The sequence below is a fragment of the Diadema setosum genome, chromosome 12, assembly GCF_964275005.1.
Source record: "Diadema setosum chromosome 12, eeDiaSeto1, whole genome shotgun sequence".
Classification (NCBI taxonomy): Eukaryota; Metazoa; Echinodermata; class Echinoidea; order Diadematoida; family Diadematidae; genus Diadema; species Diadema setosum.
In genome coordinates, this window is record NC_092696.1 from 1,694,548 (window position 1) to 1,716,817 (window position 22,270).

Below are 22,270 nucleotides of genomic sequence, written 5' to 3' on the forward strand. Positions count from 1 at the left end.
ACCCCCCCCCCCCCTCCCACACTCCTCAGCACGGATTTACGCCGTTGACACACACACACTTGTTCAACGGCCGTTGGCAAAAGCATACGGATTTGGGAGCCCACAGACACGACGTAGCAATTTTAGGCTACTGCATGAGAAACTTCTGCTGCGTCCAGGCTGTGTTTGGGCCACGGATTCACTCCCCGTATGGATGATGCGCGTGCTCTCTACAGCCATCGAGCGCACAACGAATTGACACCGTGCGTCTTTTACGAAAAAATATAAAAGACGCCCGGTGTCGGGGGGGGGGGGGGCACCCCCCCCCCCACCAGATTTTCATTTGCCACTCCTTCGCCCTTTATCCGATTTCAACCAAATTTGGTGACTTTTCCTAAAATCTTATTGCGAACATTTTGATATGTAATTCAGCTATATTTGATGTTGCTGGTTGCCATGGCAACCATAAACTGACAACCATGTCAGTCAGATTTTGCATCTTTTTTCTGTTCCCATTTTATTCAACAGCATTACAGTGGATGAAATGGGTGTTTCTTGGCTGAAATTTGTTGAACGAGTAAAATTTGAAGTAATTATGGTCCTGGAAAGTTTTTCTTATTATTTCCTGTGTTTTTATGTGACAAAGGCATAAAACAATAGATATAATAGAGATAATTGAAAACAATAATACTTTCTAAAGATTGCCCTTCTATTTTGTGATATTTTGATTCCCTCACCCAAGCTATGCCTCTAACATCATTAGTTCTTCATATTTTCAATTTGTAATCTTGAAATTCCACTATTATGCAAATATGAAATGTCATAACTGTACATGTACCCATCCCAAACATTTCATCTCAGGTCTCATAATGTATTATTATGTTGACACGAATAGCGCCCCCATGTGGTGACCTTGAGAAATTTCAACCATAACAAATAATAAGATTTCACTTGTTTATCACTTGTGACAAATATGAAAATGATTGGTCTATGATAAGACATATATAATGGGGATAAAGAAATTATGCAGAAAAATCATGTTTTTAGCACATTTCCTATGTATTTCTTTATATTTTGGAAACTAGCGCCCTCCATGGGTGACCTTGAGAAAATTCAAATTCAATGATACATCGAATAATAAAAAAAGTTATAAAGGGGGGGGCACAATGTGCCCCCTCCCCCCCCCCCCCCCCGGGCCTGCGAGGGGTCAAAATAGCTTGGGTTTAATAGGGTTAAACACCCCCCTCTAAAAAATCCTGGCTACGCCTATGTCCATAACAATACTAATAAACAAAGTAACGCCATCGAAATGGTTCAAAAAAAAAAAAAGAGCGCTCCGTATAATCTTGGGTAACAGGTATGAATCATAAAAGGAGGCCTGTGTCATGTGCAACATCACTTCCCTCTGTGATAGAAGAGATCAGTTGTGTCTGAGGTTCGCTGCTTCACTCTATGCGAGATTTCCAGACTGGTTTCCGCCAACACAGAGCAGCTACAGAGCCCTAAGTCATAGCAACAAGGAGATCAAGTGCACGACTGAACGTTACAGGAGCAGTGTAAATGCCTTAATTAACAAGTAAATTCAGCTTGAGATTGGGTGTTCAAGTGGTACTTGTATTGTACAGGTACTTTTATGATTGTTCTGTGTTCACATTATAACTCACACCAAGGTATATATATAATTCAGAGACATTTGAATATGTTTTCAGATTGATAAGTTGCAGGTTGATAATGTTGAATACTAAAAGAATTTCACATGGTTTTTATTTTACAATTACCGTAATGTGATAAATTTTCAATATAACACAATGTGAAGACTACACTGCAAAAAGTCCGGTGTTAAATAGTGAACACCGAGCTGGTGTTAAATTTTCGGTGCTCATTTATGGTGTTAAATTAACACCTACGGGTGTCATTTCCAAATTTTAAACTGTTTTTCGAAGAGTTTCTTAGTAACTGCACTTCTTGTTGATCAAGAATTTTCCATTAAAATACTAGATTTTTGAAAAAATGTGAAAAAAAATTTGCACCAAAGTAACACCAGCTGGTGTGGTCCCTTATTGAAGCTGGACGGGTGTTAAACCATTGATATTAACACCAGCAAATATCAAATCAACACCATGTGGTGTCATTTTTGAATTAACACCAGTACAGTGTCAAAATAACACCAGATACAGTGTCAAATTAACACCACGAAGTGTCAGGTGAACACTTTTCAACACCATCACAGTGCATTTTTAACACCTGTGGGTGTGGTCCTTTATTGAAGTTTGATCGGTGTTAGATTTAACACCCGTGGTGTTAAATCTAACACCGATGTATTTACAGGGTAAATATCATTATATTATGTAACATATCTTTCGGTTATTGTATACCAGTCAGTGTGATAATTTCTGATAATTTGTGACCCTGCATCACAAAACGAACAGAAAGTCGCCAGACAAGCCGTTTTAGTTAAGAGCATATTCTGAAAGAGCAGAATTTAAGCTTTAAAGCGATGTATAACTCAAATTAAATGGACTCTTCTAACCTATCTACTGTAAATGTTGGAAAGAGAGCACACACTCAGGAAAAGTGTGATCTGAGAAAAGAGGCTCTAAAGTACAGTGTCTATTCAAACGGTTAATCTTTACCAAGCCGTGCTCGCTGTGCGATGAATGGGACAAAAACCAGGATGTAAACCACTGAAGTAACAACAATGAAGGGATTATCAGATCAAATTGAAATTAAGCATACTCTAATAACACATTCTGTCCATAATTAATGACAAATTTCAAAGCAGTAGCATTATCCTTTCAAAAGTTATTAGAGTTGAAAGTGAAGAGTGTGTAACAAGTTTTTAAGAAATGAAAAGGGGGCTCTAAGGACACACCTAATTACACTATTCTGCCAAAAACTGCTTAAAAACACACTTTCCTACCCGTTTTATGATCCCAAATTTTAACATAATGTAGAAGAAGACTTGCTCTTTCAGAAATTATGAAAAAGTCAAGATCGGTCCGGTTGACCCATTTCACCTGTTTTCAGTCGTCACACAAAATCAGTGTGTGCGACTTTTTGTTCGTTTTGTGATGCACGGTCACATTTTATGCCTTGAATCAAAATTAAGCTGAAACTTGTTTGTTTCAGTTCTTAATATGTTTTTGTATATCCTGATTACACCTCCTTTTTGCAACTTCCTAAACTTTTCCCTCTCCCAATCTCCCCCTCTCCCCCCCCCCCACCCTCACCCACTCACTTTATTTTAATCTCTCCCTCTCTCTCTCTTATGTCTAGTTACATACTATGTTCTACAATCTAGACGGGCTTTACGTGCATTATATAAAATGACTAAAATGTGATATGAATTTGATTTCGCGTGAGTTGAAGAGGCTCTAATCTTTTTTTTTTTTTTTTTGGAAGTCTCTAGAATTATTATCAAGCATTCTAAAAATCACAATCACCAATGAAATCATTTCTCTACATGTATTCTGTTTTAATCAAAGTATGTCGTGATTGGGATGGCAGGATCAGATTACGTACTATTAATTTTGTATGTGCAATGTCAAATGTTTGGGAAAAGGGTCATGGTGGCCGAGGCACCCACATACAGTTGGATGTTTGTTTGGTTGTTGTTGTTGTTTTGTTTTTTTTTTGGGGGGGGGGGGGGTATGCCATGGTGACCGTATATTTGGGTTGGGGAAGCTGAACATTGAACGGGATGTCGCTTGACTAATTGTCTGACCAATAGTCTGAGAAAGTCATTTATACCAAAATTTGAGATACAAGGTCTTGTCGCCCAAGCGACGACACGGTACTGTGATGCACGTTGTATTTTCAATTTATAATCTGATTTATAAACGCGGGATGGATGCTTATTCTTCAGTATTCACAAACTTTTCGCATACAGGTGTATTTCTAAAGACGTTTTATGATAAATGGTTACATATAATTCCTCTGATTAATGTTATTGTAATTTGAACTAGAAATGTCGCTATGGCGACTGATGCCTCCGCCATAATGCATGATTCTCCCAATAGGCATATAGTACAATGTCTTCACAATGTGTGATCCATGACAGTTTCCCATAACTGGCAAAATATTGAAATGACAGGTTTGTCAGAAATGTCTTGAACTGGGTTTGCTTTAATTTTCTTGAGAGAGCAGGTACACATAATTTGGGGAATTGAGAATTTTTACTTGAATTCTGACAGACCTTTTTATAAGTTTATGCATTGAGTAATTTCCAAGGTATGAAGAAAGAGTGTAATGACGGTACAAAATGATTTTTTTTTTTTTTTTGGGGGGGGGGGCATTGAAACCTGGCCTTTGACCCTTAACCTTTGTCCTTTGACCTTCTGGCTGGAAATTTCCCAGAGAATCTCCATTAGGTAATGCATTTATTAAGTTTTGAAACTAATAATGCAAGCATTGCACATACTAGTATATGAGGGAAATAGTAAAATTTTGAGGAGTTGACCTTGACCTTTGACCCCTGACTATTGGCTCATGACCCCTAAATTCCCTAGATAATCCCTGCCAGTCAGTACATGCGTATGTACCAAGTTCCACGAAGATACATTGAACCATTTGCGAGAAAAGTGATATTGTAACATTTTCACCTAACCTTTGACCTTTTGACCTTTGACCTTATGACATGAAACTTTCTCTGGAGAATCTTTACGCAGTAGTTCATGTCCACACCAAGTTTCAAGAAAATACCTTTGGGCATTGCATAGATATGGGGGAAATTGCAACATTTGTAGCATTTGACCTTGACCTTTTGACCTTTGACCTCTTGCCAATGTTACTAAAATCTACTCAACTAATTGTCCCATCATACATCATCCTTGGACCAAGTTTGGTGAAAGCTGCTTCATCCAGTTTTGAGTTATCACATAAACAGATAAATTTTAGGATTTGACCTTGATCTTTGACCTTTGACCTCTGTCCAATTTCACTGAAAAACTAATCAAGTAAATGTCCCATCATACATCATCCTACAACAAAGTTTGGTGAAATTTGCTCAATCCAGTCTCGAGTTATCGCGTAAACGGATACAATTTCATGATTTGATCTTGACCTTTGACCTTTGACCTTTAGCCGATTTCACCCAAAATCTAATCAGATAATTGCCCCATCATACTTCATACTTGGACCAAGTTTGGTAAAATTCCAGTAAATATTACTCAAGTTATCGCGTAAACGAAAGCGGACGGACGGACGTACGGACGTACGGACGGACGTACGGACGGACGGACAACCCGAAAACATAATGCCTCCGGCACCACTTCGTGGCGGAGGCATAATTATAGTGTAAACAAATTAGTGTTCTATTGTAATTTGAATTATAATTTTATTGTACACGAATTAGTGTTCTATAGTAAAGTATTATTCTCAGCGTAATAATTAATAATATGTAAGTCGTAAGCTTGTCTCGGGTCTAAATTTAGTTTTCAAACATTTCTCCACACCTTTTGCTCTCCCCGTCTCCCTCTTTTCCTTTCTCTCTCTCTCCCTTTCTCCCTTTCTCTCTCTCTCTCTCTCTCCACACACTCTCTCTTCTCCCCAGCTTCACACTAAGTCCTGTAGTTTTCATGGTCATTTTCCGTGCATTATGTACAGCGAGCAAAATGTGTTAAGCATCTGATTTCATTATTGGCGTAGGTTAGATTTGATTTGTTTAATCTTTTGTATGTTTTTGTTATCAAGTATATATTTTGGAATAGCTACACATGTGGAGGTACATGACATGGCCATTATTTCTGTTATTTGCTTTCATTGTGCAATATTTAACTCTGATATATATTATTTTTATTTATTTTTTTATTTATTTATTTTATTTTATGTTTTTTATTTTTCATTTTATTTATTTATTTTATTTATTTATTGATTTTTTTTTTTGGGGGGGGTATATTTCTTTTTTATGTATCAGGGGCCGCGGAACGTTTTTCAGTTGGGGGGGGGGGGTGGCTGCGCAGAAGAGGTGGGGGTGTATCAAGGTTAACCCCCCCCCCCCCCCCCCGCCGCTTAGACGCACGAGCGCGGCGTAGCCTGGATAATGATCTTGTCACTTTTGTAGATGGTGCCATTTGATGTATCTTTTTGCGTCTTTTATGGACTTGAACCCCCCCCCCCCCCCCCCAATGCTTATAGGTGCACCGGCGTAGCCTTGATAATGATCTTGTGATTTTTTGAGGGTTGTGGTTACTATGCGAGGGAGCGAAGCAACCAAGCCCGGGCGAGAGGAGGGAAGGGGGGGGGGGTGGGACGGGGTGTTCCCCCTCCCACGGTGAAAACTTTAAATTGCATTTTGATGTTATACTAAGAGTGCAATTTTATGCATTTTTTCCGTCTTTTATCGATTTGAAACGGGCCCACTTACGAAGGTAGCAGGATGTTTTGATGTGCAAATTAAACAATTTGCCTATGAAGTGTAGCATCTAAATAGATTTCTTGAATTAATTCATTGTTACAATTAATTTCATGAAAGTTGTCTGTTCTTAAGAAATCAAACAGAAAAAGGATACTGATGAGGGTGGATATACAAAAGGGATATTTCTCCTTCCACACGAAGGTGATTTTACATTTTCAGACCTGAAATTCAGCAATCTGGTGCAAACTTTGGGTGAAGTACTTGGCCTTTTTTTTCTAGCCCCCCCCCCCCCCCACTCCCACCTTCAAAAAAAAGAGAGAAAAATATGGAAAAAATTGACTTTTTTTCAGGAAAGTGTTGATAGCAAAATCACGGCATTTAGCTCCTATTCCGCGTGTGCATCATGTGTGTGTATGTACAAAGTCTAATGAGGTAGAGGGGGAGGGTGTGCGAGGGGGATGCCCCCTCCCACTCGACGGAGCTTTTGCGTTTTTAAAATCAAGATAAAGCGATCTGAAGCACACTTTTGTGAAAAAATCGGGTAGTGTGATCCCCCCCCCCCCCATTTTTCCCTTTCTTCTTTTTTCTTTCTTTTTTTTTCACGATCCAAAAGTGTGTGTGCCCCCTCCCGCTTCCGCGGTCCCTGTGTATCTTTGTTTGTTTCTACATTATACTTCAATGTTCTCACACTCACGTAATGGCTGCGATTCAGCCTGCTGGCTGCTATGGATGTTGTCCAAATATGTATATCTTTTTTTTCATCATCATCTATGTACATGTGTAGAGATTCCAATCCTATGACACAAGATCAAACCATTGAAAACAATTCACAGACTTTAATTGACTTCTCCTTCTTCTTCTTTTCTTGGTTAAGTCTGCCTCTTTCAATAAGATGAAGATTCTTGCACACTGTGTTATTAACATTATAATACCGTTTATTTAAAGATATTTACAAGCACATATTATGGAGAACAAAGACAGACTAGCCACTATGATGAACCGTTAGCCGGTTACGGAATGCTCCTACAGATGGCGCTGCAGCGGTTTTCAAGGACAGGGTATTCCAGCTCCTTACTGTTATCGGAAAGAACGATTGGCGATGCGATTCAGTTTTCGAGTGGGTGGAGGGTGAGCACAGCCAGTGATTCAAGTATAGGAGAATAAGTTTTTTTTTCTGTTTATTCCATGTCCGTATAGTCTATCTCCATAAACTGTGATCTTAAACAATAGTACGAACGAACTTAAGTAATATTATATGGGTCAAGTGTGGTCGTACGTAAACAATGAGATAGCAGTTAATCATGGCGGTAAGAGAGGTATGAGAGACGGAGAGAGAGAGAGAGAGAGAAAAATAAAAGTGGTTTCCAGAAGAAAAAAAAAAACAACAACGAAGATGTGAAATTTCGTCGTCTCAACTTCCGAGAAGGCAGAATGCCAGGTGACAGATCTCGTTCTTTTTTATTGTATTCGGTTCAGGAAACATTCATTTCAACTGAAGTACCCTTGTATACCAAGGGTTTACAGATGAAGAAGACTAGTTACAAATAACCTTAGTTCTGTCACAATGTTGTCGATCTGCTAGAAATAGAAATAAATATGAATCATTTTATCTTTCAAGAAAATCATGATTTGCCTAATCAGTTTAGTTTTCAAGTATGGTCTTCTACGACCCCAACAGCAAAGGACGCAAATTACATACCTGACAGGATGATGATAAAGCAATGGCTGTTGAGAGGAAACCATTGGGCAAGAAGAGGCACGACAGCTGGAACTTCCGTAGACCTGGCATAGTACACACCCATCGGGCCAAGTCACCTCCTCCTGAGGACTGATGTTTTATATACTCTTGCTCTTTTCTGACATGCAACTCCAGATCTTGAATCTGTGGAGAAAAAAAAAGATACATTAACAACAATCAAAATAGAGTTAAATTAGCAAGAATGCATGACGAAAAAAGTACATGATACGAATAACGCTGGAATATGCCTTACACAAGTACGTGCACGCATTTCAAGGGACAAACATTAGATCCAATAATATTATTCATAGATTAAGGTTTGAAGAGAAGGAAATGTACTCTCTGTCCCATTCATGGATACCAGTACAGATAAAGGTATGCTTGTACATTATGCATAATGAGTGTAATGAAAAAAAAAATAAAGGCCAACGCATTTTGAATTGACTGGATTTGTACATTTGCTTTGATTTGTCATTAATATCTGTAATCGATATGACAACCAGTGAAATCATGAATTATCCTGATTAATCAAGTGATCAGTTACTGGGTCGAAAAAAAAAATAAGATGTACTCTGTTTTCAAATGAAGACTAAGAAGTGTCGAAAAAAAAAAGGTCAGCTGACCCGGTGATCCAAATAAACTTTTGTAATTCATCCTGTTTGTCTAAATTTGTGCTCAGATGTTGATCAAATACTAAAATCATTCAAAGATATTATGGGACATTAATACTAACAGGGCAGGACCTACTTAGACTTTTTTCGATTCCTACCCTTTAAAATCAGTTTGTACGAAAGGATTCTCAAAATAAAATAAATAGATGCTCATCATATTGGCAATAAAGAGAGAAAGAGACCAACCAACACAGTCCATTTTCTGGGTTCATATTCAACACACAGTGACAACCATGTCTTGAATATGAATAGAGAAAAATAGATAGTGGGTTAGCGATTGTGGAAGTGACCAAATTATCGCTATCATGGCCATGTTAGAGGTTATGGACCTTTTTTATACCTAGTATAGGTATGCATACCATGTATGCATGTTGTTCATTATTTCTATTATTATTATTATTATTATTATTATATCATTATTATCATTATTATTATTATTATTATTATTATCATCATTATAATTATTGCTGATACTACTGCCAATATTACTTTGATGAACAGGATATGTACTCCAGCAAAATGTTGTCACTGTTCCAATACTTACTACATGTATTGAGACATACAAAGTGTAGTACCTCTGCTTTACATAATTGTGTCATGATGCTCACAAATATATTATCACCTAGCTGTGTGACTTGGCACTGCACTGCACTAAACCTATACCCTACTTACTTGTATTCGACTCAGGTTCTTGTTATGCTGTATACATACATGTATAAATCAAACATATGATGTTAACATTTATTGTGCACACCCGGTTTGATATGTACGGGGTATGTTGTAGATAAATGGGGTCGAGATCATATTTTGTCTATCGGAAACCTCGTCTGCTGAATCGGTAGTCAATTTAAAAAACATTAAATCGTAGCGGAATGAGGTTGAGTTACAAAGAAACGTATTGAGATACTTGACAAGTTTGACGTGCGCTGTACAAAAACAAGTTGCATAGGCATATGTATTGAGTTCCCTCAAGATACTTGGAAACATTTCCAAGATATGAAGAAAAGAGTGAAATTTTAGCTTTTTACTTGGCCTTTGGACTTTTCACCTCATAACTTTATCTAGATAGTATGGCGTAATACATGTTCACTCTAGGTTTAAAGAGAACACATTTGGCTCTTGCATAGATGATTCTATGAGGAATAGTGACATTTTGAGCATTAAAACTAAATTGACCTTTGACTATTTATCTTTGATATTTTACATTGAGAATTGGCACCCAATAAATAGTAGATAGGCACAACTTCGTCCAGTCATTGAAACATATGCCTAATTTCATTAGTATATCTCAAACGGTTCTCAAGTTATGCTGTCCAAACACAATAATACGGACGGACGGACAACCAGAAAACATATGCCTCCGGCCGCGGCTACACTTTGTGATGAAAGGATTAAGAAAAAAATATATATTTCCAATAGGAAGTACGTAGGATGGAACACAAATACGAGAGAACAGTGCTTAGGAAAAGAATGTATTTGCATTTCAAGCCATGGATATCAAGTGATTTTTTATATATATATTTTTTAAACTAAGGTTTGATGAGAACAACATCTCCCCTCTGTCGTAATCCAGGATACCATTTTAGCAAAGAGAGCAGAAGAAGTACATAATTCACAAGGAGAGTATCGCTAACTTTATGGTTTAATGCATTTAAAACGTGTGAATTTATATAAGAATATCAACATTGTGTCATGTTATCGATATGGTATGGGGCCAGTGGACTCATGGGGACATTTCTGATCAGCTAATGATCTGTTGCTGGATCGAGTATACTATGATAGGTAGGCCTACCCTGTTTTCATGGTTTTCAAAAACAAACAAAAGGCAAAGGAGTGTCCAGACCACGCCATCTGACCTTGACTGAGCCATCAAATTAAGTTAGCTATATATCATTCTCCATCTGAGGTCTCCTCAGACTTCATTTTCAGTTTCCTTAATGTTGTTGTCAGCGTTTTATAGCCATTCTGTTGTGATACAAGGATCGATATGCATATAATAACATCTTTGAGGGTTGAATCAATAAGACTTCATCCATTGCTTGGGTCGAGAATGGGCTCGTATATAAAGCATGCACAGTTCGCCACAGGAGTACTTATGACTGTACGTGGGTAGAGGGAGGCGATTAACTTCATTTTTATTGTTTGGTTTTTTTTTTGTGTAGCAGTAGCATCACAGGCTGCCCCTCATTCTAGAAACTAATAACTGCGTCCGACCGAGAGATCATTTCTTGATTAAAAAAAAAATAATGGTTTTTAAGGGTCCAAGAAGGCCTAAAGGGAAGAACTGAGATCTTGTCTTGTCAAAATTTCTGTCACAGAAGACAAGGAGGCCGGTTGTATTATTTCGTTTGCTTAATATCCCTAAATTATGTTATTTTAGATAAATCAACATTGAAATAGCAGTGTCTTTACAGATCCTTTTTGTCATAGTGAATTGAAGGGTTAAACATTGGGGATGACTAAGGTTACATACAATGTTAAAGTACATCAACTCACTTAAATGTTAATCTGCGAGAGAAAGAAAAGCCTTCTGATTATGACTTGTGGTTAACTATTTTTGAAATGACTTTTTCTATGATCCCAAAAGCACATAACTAACAAACTTCATACCTGACAGGATGATGCTGAGGCGACGGCTGTTGAGAGGAAACTGTCAGGCAAGTAGGGACACACCAGTCTGAACTTCAAAAGACGTGGCATAGTACACACACATCGGGCCAAGTCACCTCCCGTTGAGGTTTGAAGCCATAAATCGTTATAATGGCTGCTATAATACAACATCAAATCTTCAATCTGTGAAAAAAAAAAATCAAAATATTACAGAAAACAAAATTCATAAAGAGAAATCATTAAAGATGGGGCCATTAATATACGGAACGAGCTTGCTTGCAAAACACGATCGTAATGAGTTTCAACTAAAATTATGACAAATCATTATCATTGGTATTATGACATTGGTTTTCTGAGTCCTCCACACTGTACATGTCTGTATTTCGGGACAACTATTATGTAAAGTAATATGACTTATGATTGTTTTGTCTTTGTGCATTAAACACTTACTTTACTTTAATTAGGTTGTGTATCGAATATATCTACTTTTAACTATATAAATAATTATTTAGGTGGAGTTTTTCTATCATCTGAATACATCAAGATTTCATCAAATTCATGAATATAAGAAATCATTTAAACAGTCTTACAAATACAGCAGTTTGGCATTGGTTTTCGTTACTCCTTATTCTTTGTGTGTGTGAGAGCGTGTGTGTGTGTGTGTGTGTGTGTGTGTGTGTGTGTGTGTGTGTGTGTGTATGTGTAGGCCTATGTACGCCTGTTCCTGAATAAAATATGCAAGCTAAATTCATGAACCTTGAAATGGGACTTTACCATCAAACGTCATCGATTGAACATATACATGAACACACCTTTATTAATACACAACCGTGGGGGCAGCTTTAGGAGATTATTGGTATTTTGAATGAGTACGTAGCTAGGTATTCTGGAGCATTTGAATACCAGGAAGATTGCTGCTAACTCGAGACGCTCTTGGAAAAATACAGGTCTATACGTTTTACTGCTGGATTGATTTTAGCAGCGTACGTAGGTGTGGGCACTGGACGGTCCAAAAGTTACCAAGGGATGATGTTCAAGATGTAAAAATAAATGTGAGCATCACAAATCACAAATTGGATTACGGACGGAGGGACGAACGGACGGACGGAAGGACGGACGGACGGACGGACAACCCCAAAACACAATTCCTCCGGTGACACTTCATGGCGGAGGCGTAAAAAGAGGGAACTATCCAGCATAGAAAATATACTGCTGACCATTCCGTAGGTGATATATCCATACTGTTAAGGAACAAAGAGAAACCGGAAAAAAATAAAAGAGAATCAAACAATAAAAAGGGGGAATTCGACGTAATGAAATGCAAAATAAAGTACAGAAATTGTTGATTTTCTTTGATTTTGAACATTACAAGAAATGCTGTGTCCCTATTTGAAGAACAAAATGAATTCGAACGGACTTGAAGAGAAGGTTTGTGTTTCCATATTAACTTGAAATATTATGAATTTTACAGGAGAAAATTGAAAGTTAGTCCAGCTTTTGAAATCATTCTAATTTGATTATGATAATTCTATGCATTAGAGCCAGGATCTCAGAGGTTGAAGTTGATATCTGATGAGTTCTACAAACGATATTTCTCTTTAATCAACATGTTCTTACATATTCTGGTGCAGTTTGCATGTATTGTGTGTACTATATGTGGAGTCACATTGTTAATCAGTTCTTTCGCTGAAGGGGTTACCCCGTGAAAATAAAATGGTATAGACAGAAGTGGATAAATGATATGACGCTGTGCTTTAAAGAGAAGTTGAATGCTCGTCGAAAAATAAATATAAAACATTGTAGTATTGACGTTGAAAATTTCGTTTGAACTAGAACACCACGTCATTTACATTCAAATCTTAATCTGTTGAAATTTGGTGGAGAAGCACAAAATTACGATAATCTTAGTAACTTTCTATCTTCCTCTTCTATGACTATTTCATCTGGTTCTAAGTTTGTGGGCAGACACTATCAAAAGTTGTCAGCATTCAAAAATAATCTGTTTCCTTTCAAAATAGCAGAAATTCTCCAACTGATAAACAAGTGTATCCAAGGAAGAGTCCATATTAACACCTCACATTCTCCTCCTACTGCTGAGATATCTTTTAGTTTTGTATTTCCTGGAGTCGTTTCTCCTTATAATGGTGCCCAAACGCTTCACAGTAATTACTTACGTGTCAGAATCCGTGGCTCCAATTATACACTCTTGTACAATGTTGTACAGTGCACTATATCTATGTCTACGTCTATGTCTATATCTAAGTTACCTGTTCCTCACCAGAAAGCTTAGATAAAGGTTCATGTTTAATTTGGTAGAATGATAATTATGTCGCCATGACGATCTAACAACAGACCTACACGTGAAATGCATGTATGTGTATCTTAAAGTCGACTTGGCATGTTATCATTTATTTCGCCTTAGAGACTTATACTTTTTAAGAGAATCTCTACATGGTAACATAAAAACCTTTAGATTATAATAGCGACATATTATGGATATCAGTTTGTCTACTTAAAAAAGGACAATGGAGTGTGTGTTTCTCTCTCATTTCTCAATCCAGACTACATGAGGCCTTCTTTTTGCGTACATAATATCCATTAATGCTGCATTTGTTTGTTTGTTTGTTTGTTTGTTTGTTTGTTTGTTTGTTTTATTTAATTTAATTTAATCACGGGATAAAATGCCCTTGATCAGCCAGGTGATGCTGTTTTTTCAGAGAGGCCGTGAGTACAGTGTTACAGCAACAACAAAACCATACAACAGTTAACTAATCAATCAAAAAGTAACAACCAAAAAATTCCAACAACAACAAGCATAACATAATGAAATGCATTACAACATACAGAAACAAAATACTAAGAACAAAAAAGAAGAGGAATATAGACTTTACCAATAAACACAAACGCTACGAAAGAGGATGACACAAACAAGTTCTCGTACAAAAGTTCAGACTAATTAGCTCAAACATAGTTATGAAATCCAAATTGTAACACATATTCTAACATTTTTCAAAAGCTTTCAAAATACGTATTGTTCTTACATTTTCGAGGAGGTTCTGAATATTTTCACACTGGAATGAATTAGATTTCATTAAATCGTTTCAAATATTGCCTTGTAAATTTGGATTACTTTTATCATGCATTCTTTGTACTTCCTTTCTATTGCTTGCCTTACACGATCCAAATTCTTGCTTCGATTAATATCGTTAATACGGGTTATTTCTTTTTACACAATCACCATTTAAGTGACCCTTCTCCTCCCTCCAGTGATATTTTGTACATTTCAGAATATTTGTAATCTTCTTGGATTTCACTTCTTGGATTTCACTTCTAAAAATGTAAAACCTCCCCTTCGTGTGTGTGTGTGTGGGAGGGGGGTGCGCACCGCGTTAACGGCCTTTGCACGGTCACTCGACGCTATGAAGTGTAGCATCTAAATAGATTTCTTGAATTAATTCATTGTTAGAATCAATTTCATGAAAGTTGTCTGTTCTTAAGAAATCAAACAGAAAAAGGATACTGATGAGGGTGGATATACAAAAGGGATATTTCTCCTTCCACACGAAGGTGATTTTACATTTTCAGACCTGAAATTCAGCAATCTGGTGCAAACTTTGGGTGAAGTACTTGGCCTTTTTTTTCTAGCCCCCCCCCCCCCCACTCCCACCTTCAAAAAAAAAGAGAGAAAAATATGGAAAAAATTGACTTTTTTTCAGGAAAGTGTTGATAGCAAAATCACGGCATTTAGCTCCTATTCCGCGTGTGCATCATGTGTGTGTATGTACAAAGTCTAATGAGGTAGAGGGGGAGGGTGTGCGAGGGGGATGCCCCCTCCCACTCGACGGAGCTTTTGCGTTTTTAAAATCAAGATAAAGCGATCTGAAGCACACTTTTGTGAAAAAATCGGGTAGTGTGATCCCCCCCCCCATTTTTCCCTTTCTTCTTTTTTCTTTCTTTTTTTTTCACGATCCAAAAGTGTGTGTGCCCCCTCCCGCTTCCGCGGTCCCTGTGTATCTTTGTTTGTTTCTACATTATACTTCAATGTTCTCACACTCACGTAATGGCTGCGATTCAGCCTGCTGGCTGCTATGGATGTTGTCCAAATATGTATATCTTTTTTTTTTTCATCGTCATCTATGTACACGTGTATAGATTCCAATCCTATGACACAAGATCAAACCATTGAAAACAATTCACAGACTTTAATTGACTTCTCCTTCTTCTTCTTTTCTTGGTTAAGTCTGCCTCTTTCAATAAGATGAAGATTCTTGCACACTGTGTTATTAACATTATAATACCGTTTATTTAAAGATATTTACAAGCACATATTATGGAGAACAAAGACAGACTAGCCACTATGATGAACCGTTAGCCGGTTACGGAATGCTCCTACAGATGGCGCTGCAGCGGTTTTCAAGGACAGGGTATTCCAGCTCCTTACTGTTATCGGAAAGAACGATTGGCGATGCGATTCAGTTTTCGAGTGGGTGGAGGGTGAGCACAGCCAGTGATTCAAGTATAGGAGAATAATTTTTTTTTTTCTGTTTATTCCATGTCCGTATAGTCTATCTCCATAAACTGTGATCTTAAACAATAGTACGAACGAACTTAAGTAATATTATATGGGTCAAGTGTGGTCGTACGTAAACAATGAGATAGCAGTTAATCATGGCGGTAAGAGAGGTATGAGAGACGGAGAGAGAGAGAGACAAAAATAAAAGTGGTTTCCAGAAGAAAAAAAAAACCAACAACGAAGATGTGAAATTTCGTCGTCTCAACTTCCGAGAAGGCAGAATGCCAGGTGACAGATCTCGTTCTTTTTTATTGTATTCGGTTCAGGAAACATTCATTTCAACTGAAGTACCCTTACCAAGGGTTTACAGATGAAGAAGACTAGTTACAAATAACCTTAGTTCTGTCACAATGTTGTCGATCTGCTAGAAATAGAAATATATATGAATCATTTTATCTTTCAAGAAAATCATGATTTGCCTAATCAGTTTAGTTTTCAAGTATGGTCTTCTACGACCCCAACAGCAAAGGACGCAAATTACATACCTGACAGGATGATGATAAAGCAATGGCTGTTGAGAGGAAACCATTGGGCAAGAAGAGGCACGACAGCTTGAACTTCCGTAGACCTGGCATAGTACACACCCATCGGGCCAAGTCACCTCCTCCTGAGGACTGATGTTTTATATACTCTTGCTCTTTTCTGACATGCAACTCCAGATCTTGAATCTGTGGAGAAAAAAAAAAAGATACATTAACAACAATCAAAATAGAGTTAAATTAGCAAGAATGCATGACGAAAAAAGTACATGATACGAATAACGCTGGAATATGCCTTACACAAGTACGTGCACGCATTTCAAGGGACAAACATTAGATCCAATAATATTATTCATAGATTAAGGTTTGAAGAGAAGGAAATGTACTCTCTGTCCCATTCATGGATACCAGTACAGATAAAGGTATGCTTGTACATTATGCATAATGAGTGTAATGAAAAAAAAAATAAAGGCCAACGCATTTTGAATTGACTGGATTTGTACATTTGCTTTGATTTGTCATTAATATCTGTAATCGATATGACAACCAGTGAAATCATGAATTATCCTGATTAATCAAGTGATCAGTTACTGGGTCGAAAAAAAAATAAGATGTACTCTGTTTTCAAATGAAGACTAAGAAGTGTCGAAAAAAAAAAGGTCAGCTGACCCGGTGATCCAAATAAACTTTTGTAATTCATCCTGTTTGTCTAAATTTGTGCTCAGATGTTGATCAAATACTAAAATCATTCAAAGATATTATGGGACATCAATACTAACAGGGCAGGACCTACTTAGACTTTTTTCGATTCCTACCCTTTAAAATCAGTTTGTACGAAAGGATTCTCAAAATAAAATAAATAGATGCTCATCATATTGGCAATAAAGAGAGAAAGAGACCAACCAACACAGTCCATTTTCTGGGTTCATATTCAACACACAGTGACAACCATGTCTTGAATATGAATAGAGAAAAATAGATAGTGGGTTAGCGATTGTGGAAGTGACCAAATTATCGCTATCATGGCCATGTTAGAGGTTATGGACCTTTTTTTATACCTAGTATAGGTATGCATACCATGTATGCATGTTGTTCATTATTTCTATTATTATTATTATTATTATTATTATATCATTATTATCATTATTATTATTATTATTATTATTATCATCATCATTATAATTATTGCTGATACTACTGCCAATATTACTTTGATGAACAGGATATGTACTCCAGCAAAATATTGTCACTGTTCCAATACTTACTACATGTATTAAGACATAATACTACTTGTAGTACCTCTGCTTTACATAACTGTGTCATGATGCTCACAAATATATTATCACCTAGCTGTGTGACTTGGCACTGCACTGCACTAAACCTATACCCTACTCACTTGTATTCGACTCAGGTTCTTGTTATGCTGTATACATACATGTATAAATCAAACATATGATGTTAACATTTATTGTGCACACCCGGTTTGATATGTACGGGGTATGTTGTAGATAAATGGGGTCGAGATCATATTTTGTCTATCGGAAACCTCGTCTGCTGAATCGGTAGTCAATTTAAAAACATTAAATCGTAGCGGAATGAGGTTGAGTTACAAAGAAACGTATTGAGATACTTGACAAGTTTGACGTGCGCTGTACAAAAACAAGTTGCATATGCATATGTATTGAGTTCCCTCAAGATACTTGGAAACATTTCCAAGATATGAAGAAAAGAGTGAAATTTTAGCTTTTTACTTGGCCTTTGGACTTTTCACCTCATAACTTTATCTAGATAGTATGGCGTAATACATGTTCACTCTAGGTTTAAAGAGAACACATTTGGCTCTTGCATAGATGATTCTATGAGGAAATAGTGACATTTTGAGCATTAAAACTAAATTGACCTTTGACTTTTTATCTTTCATCTTTGACATTGAGCATTTGCACCCAATGAATAGTAGATACGCACAACTTGGTCCAGTCATACATACATATGCCTAATTTCTTTAGTATATCTCAAACGGTTCTCAAGTTATGCTGTCCAAACACAATAATACGGACGGACGGACAACCAGAAAACATATGCCTCCGGCCGCGGCTACACTTTGTGATGAAAGGATTAAGAAAAAAATATATATTTCCAATAGGAAGTACGTAGGATGGAACACAAATACGAGAGAACAGTGCTTAGGAAAAGAATGTATTTGCATTGCAAGCCATGGATGTCAAGTGATTTTTTATATATATTTTTTTAAACTAAGGTTTGATGAGAACAACATCTCCCCTCTGTCGTAATCCAGGATACCATTTTAGCAAAGAGAGCAGAAGTAGTACATAATTCACAAGGAGAGTATCGCTAACTTTATGGTTTAATGCATTTAAAACGTGTGAATTTATATAAGAATATCAACATTGTGTCATGTTATCGATATGGTATGGGGCCAGTGGACTCATGGGGACATTTCTGATCAGCTAATGATCTGTTGCTGGATCGAGTATACTATGATAGGTAGGCCTACCCTGTTTTCATGGTTTTCAAAAACAAACAAAAGGCAAAGGAGTGTCCAGACCACGCCATCTGACCTTGACTGAGCCATCAAATTAAGTTAGCTATATATCATTCTCCATCTGAGGTCTCCTCAGACTTCATTTTCAGTTTCCTTAATGTTGTTGTCAGCGTTTTATAGCCATTCTGTTGTGATACAAGGATCGATATGCATATAATAACATCTTTGAGGGTTGAATCAATAAGACTTCATCCATTGCTTGGGTCGAGAATGGGCTCGTATATAAAGCATGCACAGTTCGCCACAGGAGTACTTATGACTGTACGTGGGTAGAGGGAGGCGATTAACTTCATTTTTATTGTTTTTTTTTGTGTAGCAGTAGCATCACAGGCTGCCCCTCATTCTAGAAACTAATAACTGCCTCCGACCGAGAGATCATTTCTTGATTAAAAAAAAAAATAACGGTTTTTAAGGGTCCAAGAAGGCCTAAAGTGAAGAACTGAGATCTTTTCTTGTCAAAATTTCTGTCGCAGAAGACAAGGAGGCCGGTTGTATTATTTCGTTTGCTTAATATCCCTAAATTATGTTATTTTAGATAAATCAACATTGAAATAGCAGTGTCTTTACAGATCCTTTTTGTCATAGTGAATTGAAGGGTTAAACATTGGGGATGACTAAGGTTACATACAATGTTAAAGTACATCAACTCACTTAAATGTTAATCTGCGAGAGAAAGAAAAGCCTTATGATTATGACTTGTGGTTAACTATTTTTGAAATGACTTTTTCTATGATCCCAAAAGCACATAACTAACAAACTTCATACCTGACAGGATGATGCTGAGGCGACGGCTGTTGAGAGGAAACTGTCAGGCAAGTAGGGACACACCAGTCTGAACTTCAAAAGACGTGGCATAGTACACACACATCGGGCCAAGTCACCTCCCGTTGAGGTTTGAAGCCATAAATCGTTATAATGGCTGCTATAATACAACATCAAATCTTCAATCTGTGAAAAAAAAATCAAAATATTACAGAAAACAAAATTCATAAAGAGAAATCATTAAAGATGGGGCCATTAATATACGGAACGAGCTTGCTTGCAAAACACGATCGTAATGAGTTTCAACTAAAATTATGACAAATCATTATCATTGGTATTATGACATTGGTTTTCTGAGTCCTCCACACTGTACATGTCTGTATTTCGGGACAACTATTATGTAAAGTAATATGACTTATGATTGTTTTGTCTTTGTGCATTAAACACTTACTTTACTTTAATTAGGTTGTGTATCGAATATATCTACTTTTAACTATATAAATAATTATTTAGGTGGAGTTTTTCTATCATCTGAATACATCAAGATTTCATCAAATTCATGAATATAAGAAATCATTTAAACAGTCTTACAAATACAGCAGTTTGGCATCGGTTTTCGTTACTCCTTATTCTTTGTGTGTGTGAGAGCGTGTGTGTGTGTGTTTGTGTGTGTGTGTGTGTGTGTGTGTGTGTGTGTGTGTGTGTGTGTATGTGTAGGCCTATGTACGCCTGTATACGTGACTCTTTATTTTCCTGAATAAAATATGCAAGCTAAATTCATGAACCTTGAAATGGGACTTTACCATCAAACGTCATCGATTGAACATATACATGAACACACCTTTATTAATACACAACCGTGGGGGCAGCTTTAGGAGATTATTGGTATTTTGAATGAGTACGTAGCTAGGTATTCTGGAGCATTTGAATACCAGGAAGATTGCTGCTAACTCGAGACGCTCTTGGAAAAATACAGGTCTATACGTTTTACTGCTGGATTGATTTTAGCAGCGTACGTAGGTGTGGGCACTGGACGGTCCAAAAGTTACCAAGGGATGATGTTCAAGATGTAAAAATAAATGTGAGCATCACAAATCACAAATTGGATTACGGACGGAGGGACGAACGGACGGACGGAAGGACGGACGGACGGACGGACAACCCCAAAACACAATTCCTCCGGTGACACTTCATGGCGGAGGCGTAAAAAGAGGGAACTATCCAGCATAGAAAATATACTGCTGACCATTCCGTAGGTGATATATCCATACTGTTAAGGAACAAAGAGAAACCGGAAAAAAATAAAAGAGAATCAAACAATAAAAAGGGGGAATTCGACGTAATGAAATGCAAAATAAAGTACAGAAATTGTTGATTTTCTTTGATTTTGAACATTACAAGAAATGCTGTGTCCCTATTTGAAGAACAAAATGAATTCGAACGGACTTGAAGAGAAGGTTTGTGTTTCCATATTAACTTGAAATATTATGAATTTTACAGGAGAAAATTGAAAGTTAGTCCAGCTTTTGAAATCATTCTAATTTGATTATGATAATTCTATGCATTAGAGCCAGGATCTCAGAGGTTGAAGTTGATATCTGATGAGTTCTACAAACGATATTTCTCTTTAATCAACATGTTCTTACATATTCTGGTGCAGTTTGCATGTATTGTGTGTACTATATGTGGAGTCACATTGTTAATCAGTTCTTTCGCTGAAGGGGTTACCCCGTGAAAATAAAATGGTATAGACAGAAGTGGATAAATGATATGACGCTGTGCTTTAAAGAGAAGTTGAATGCTCGTCGAAAAATAAATATAAAACATTGTAGTATTGACGTTGAAAATTTCGTTTGAACTAGAACACCACGTCATTTACATTCAAATCTTAATCTGTTGAAATTTGGTGGAGAAGCACAAAATTACGATAATCTTAGTAACTTTCTATCTTCCTCTTCTATGACTATTTCATCTGGTTCTAAGTTTGTGGGCAGACACTATCAAAAGTTGTCAGCATTCAAAAATAATCTGTTTCCTTTCAAAATAGCAGAAATTCTCCAACTGATAAACAAGTGTATCCAAGGAAGAGTCCATATTAACACCTCACATTCTCCTCCTACTGCTGAGATATCTTTTAGTTTTGTATTTCCTGGAGTCGTTTCTCCTTATAATGGTGCCCAAACGCTTCACAGTAATTACCTACGTGTCAGAATCCGTGGCTCCAATTATACACTCTTGCACAACGTTGTACTGTGCACTATATCTATGTCTATGTCTATGTCTATATCTATGTTACCTGTTCCTCACCAGAAAGCTTCGATAGAGGTTCATGTTTAATTCGGTAGAATGATAATTATGTCGCCATGACGATCTAACAACAGACCTACACGTGAAATGCATGTATGTGTATCTTGAAGTCGACTTGGCATGTTATCATTTTATTTCGCCATAGAGACTTATACTTTTTAAGAGAATCTCTACATGGTAACATAAAAACCTTTAGATTATAATAGCGACATATTATGGATATCAGTTTGTCT

General features: G+C 37.0%; 1 protein-coding gene across 1 annotated transcript in view; it reads right to left on the reverse strand.

Moving 5' to 3' along the window:
- The window catches only part of LOC140235654 (uncharacterized), a 60,756-nt gene that overhangs the window by 10,105 nt on the left and 28,381 nt on the right, over positions 1 to 22,270 (reverse strand). The window contains exons 8-10 of the mRNA XM_072315663.1: positions 19,734 to 19,916; positions 16,412 to 16,594; positions 11,354 to 11,536 (exon numbers count right to left, since the gene is read on the reverse strand). Coding sequence (XP_072171764.1) covers positions 11,354 to 11,536; positions 16,412 to 16,594; positions 19,734 to 19,916 — 549 coding nt within the window. The remainder of the gene's footprint in view (positions 1 to 11,353; positions 11,537 to 16,411; positions 16,595 to 19,733; positions 19,917 to 22,270) is intronic.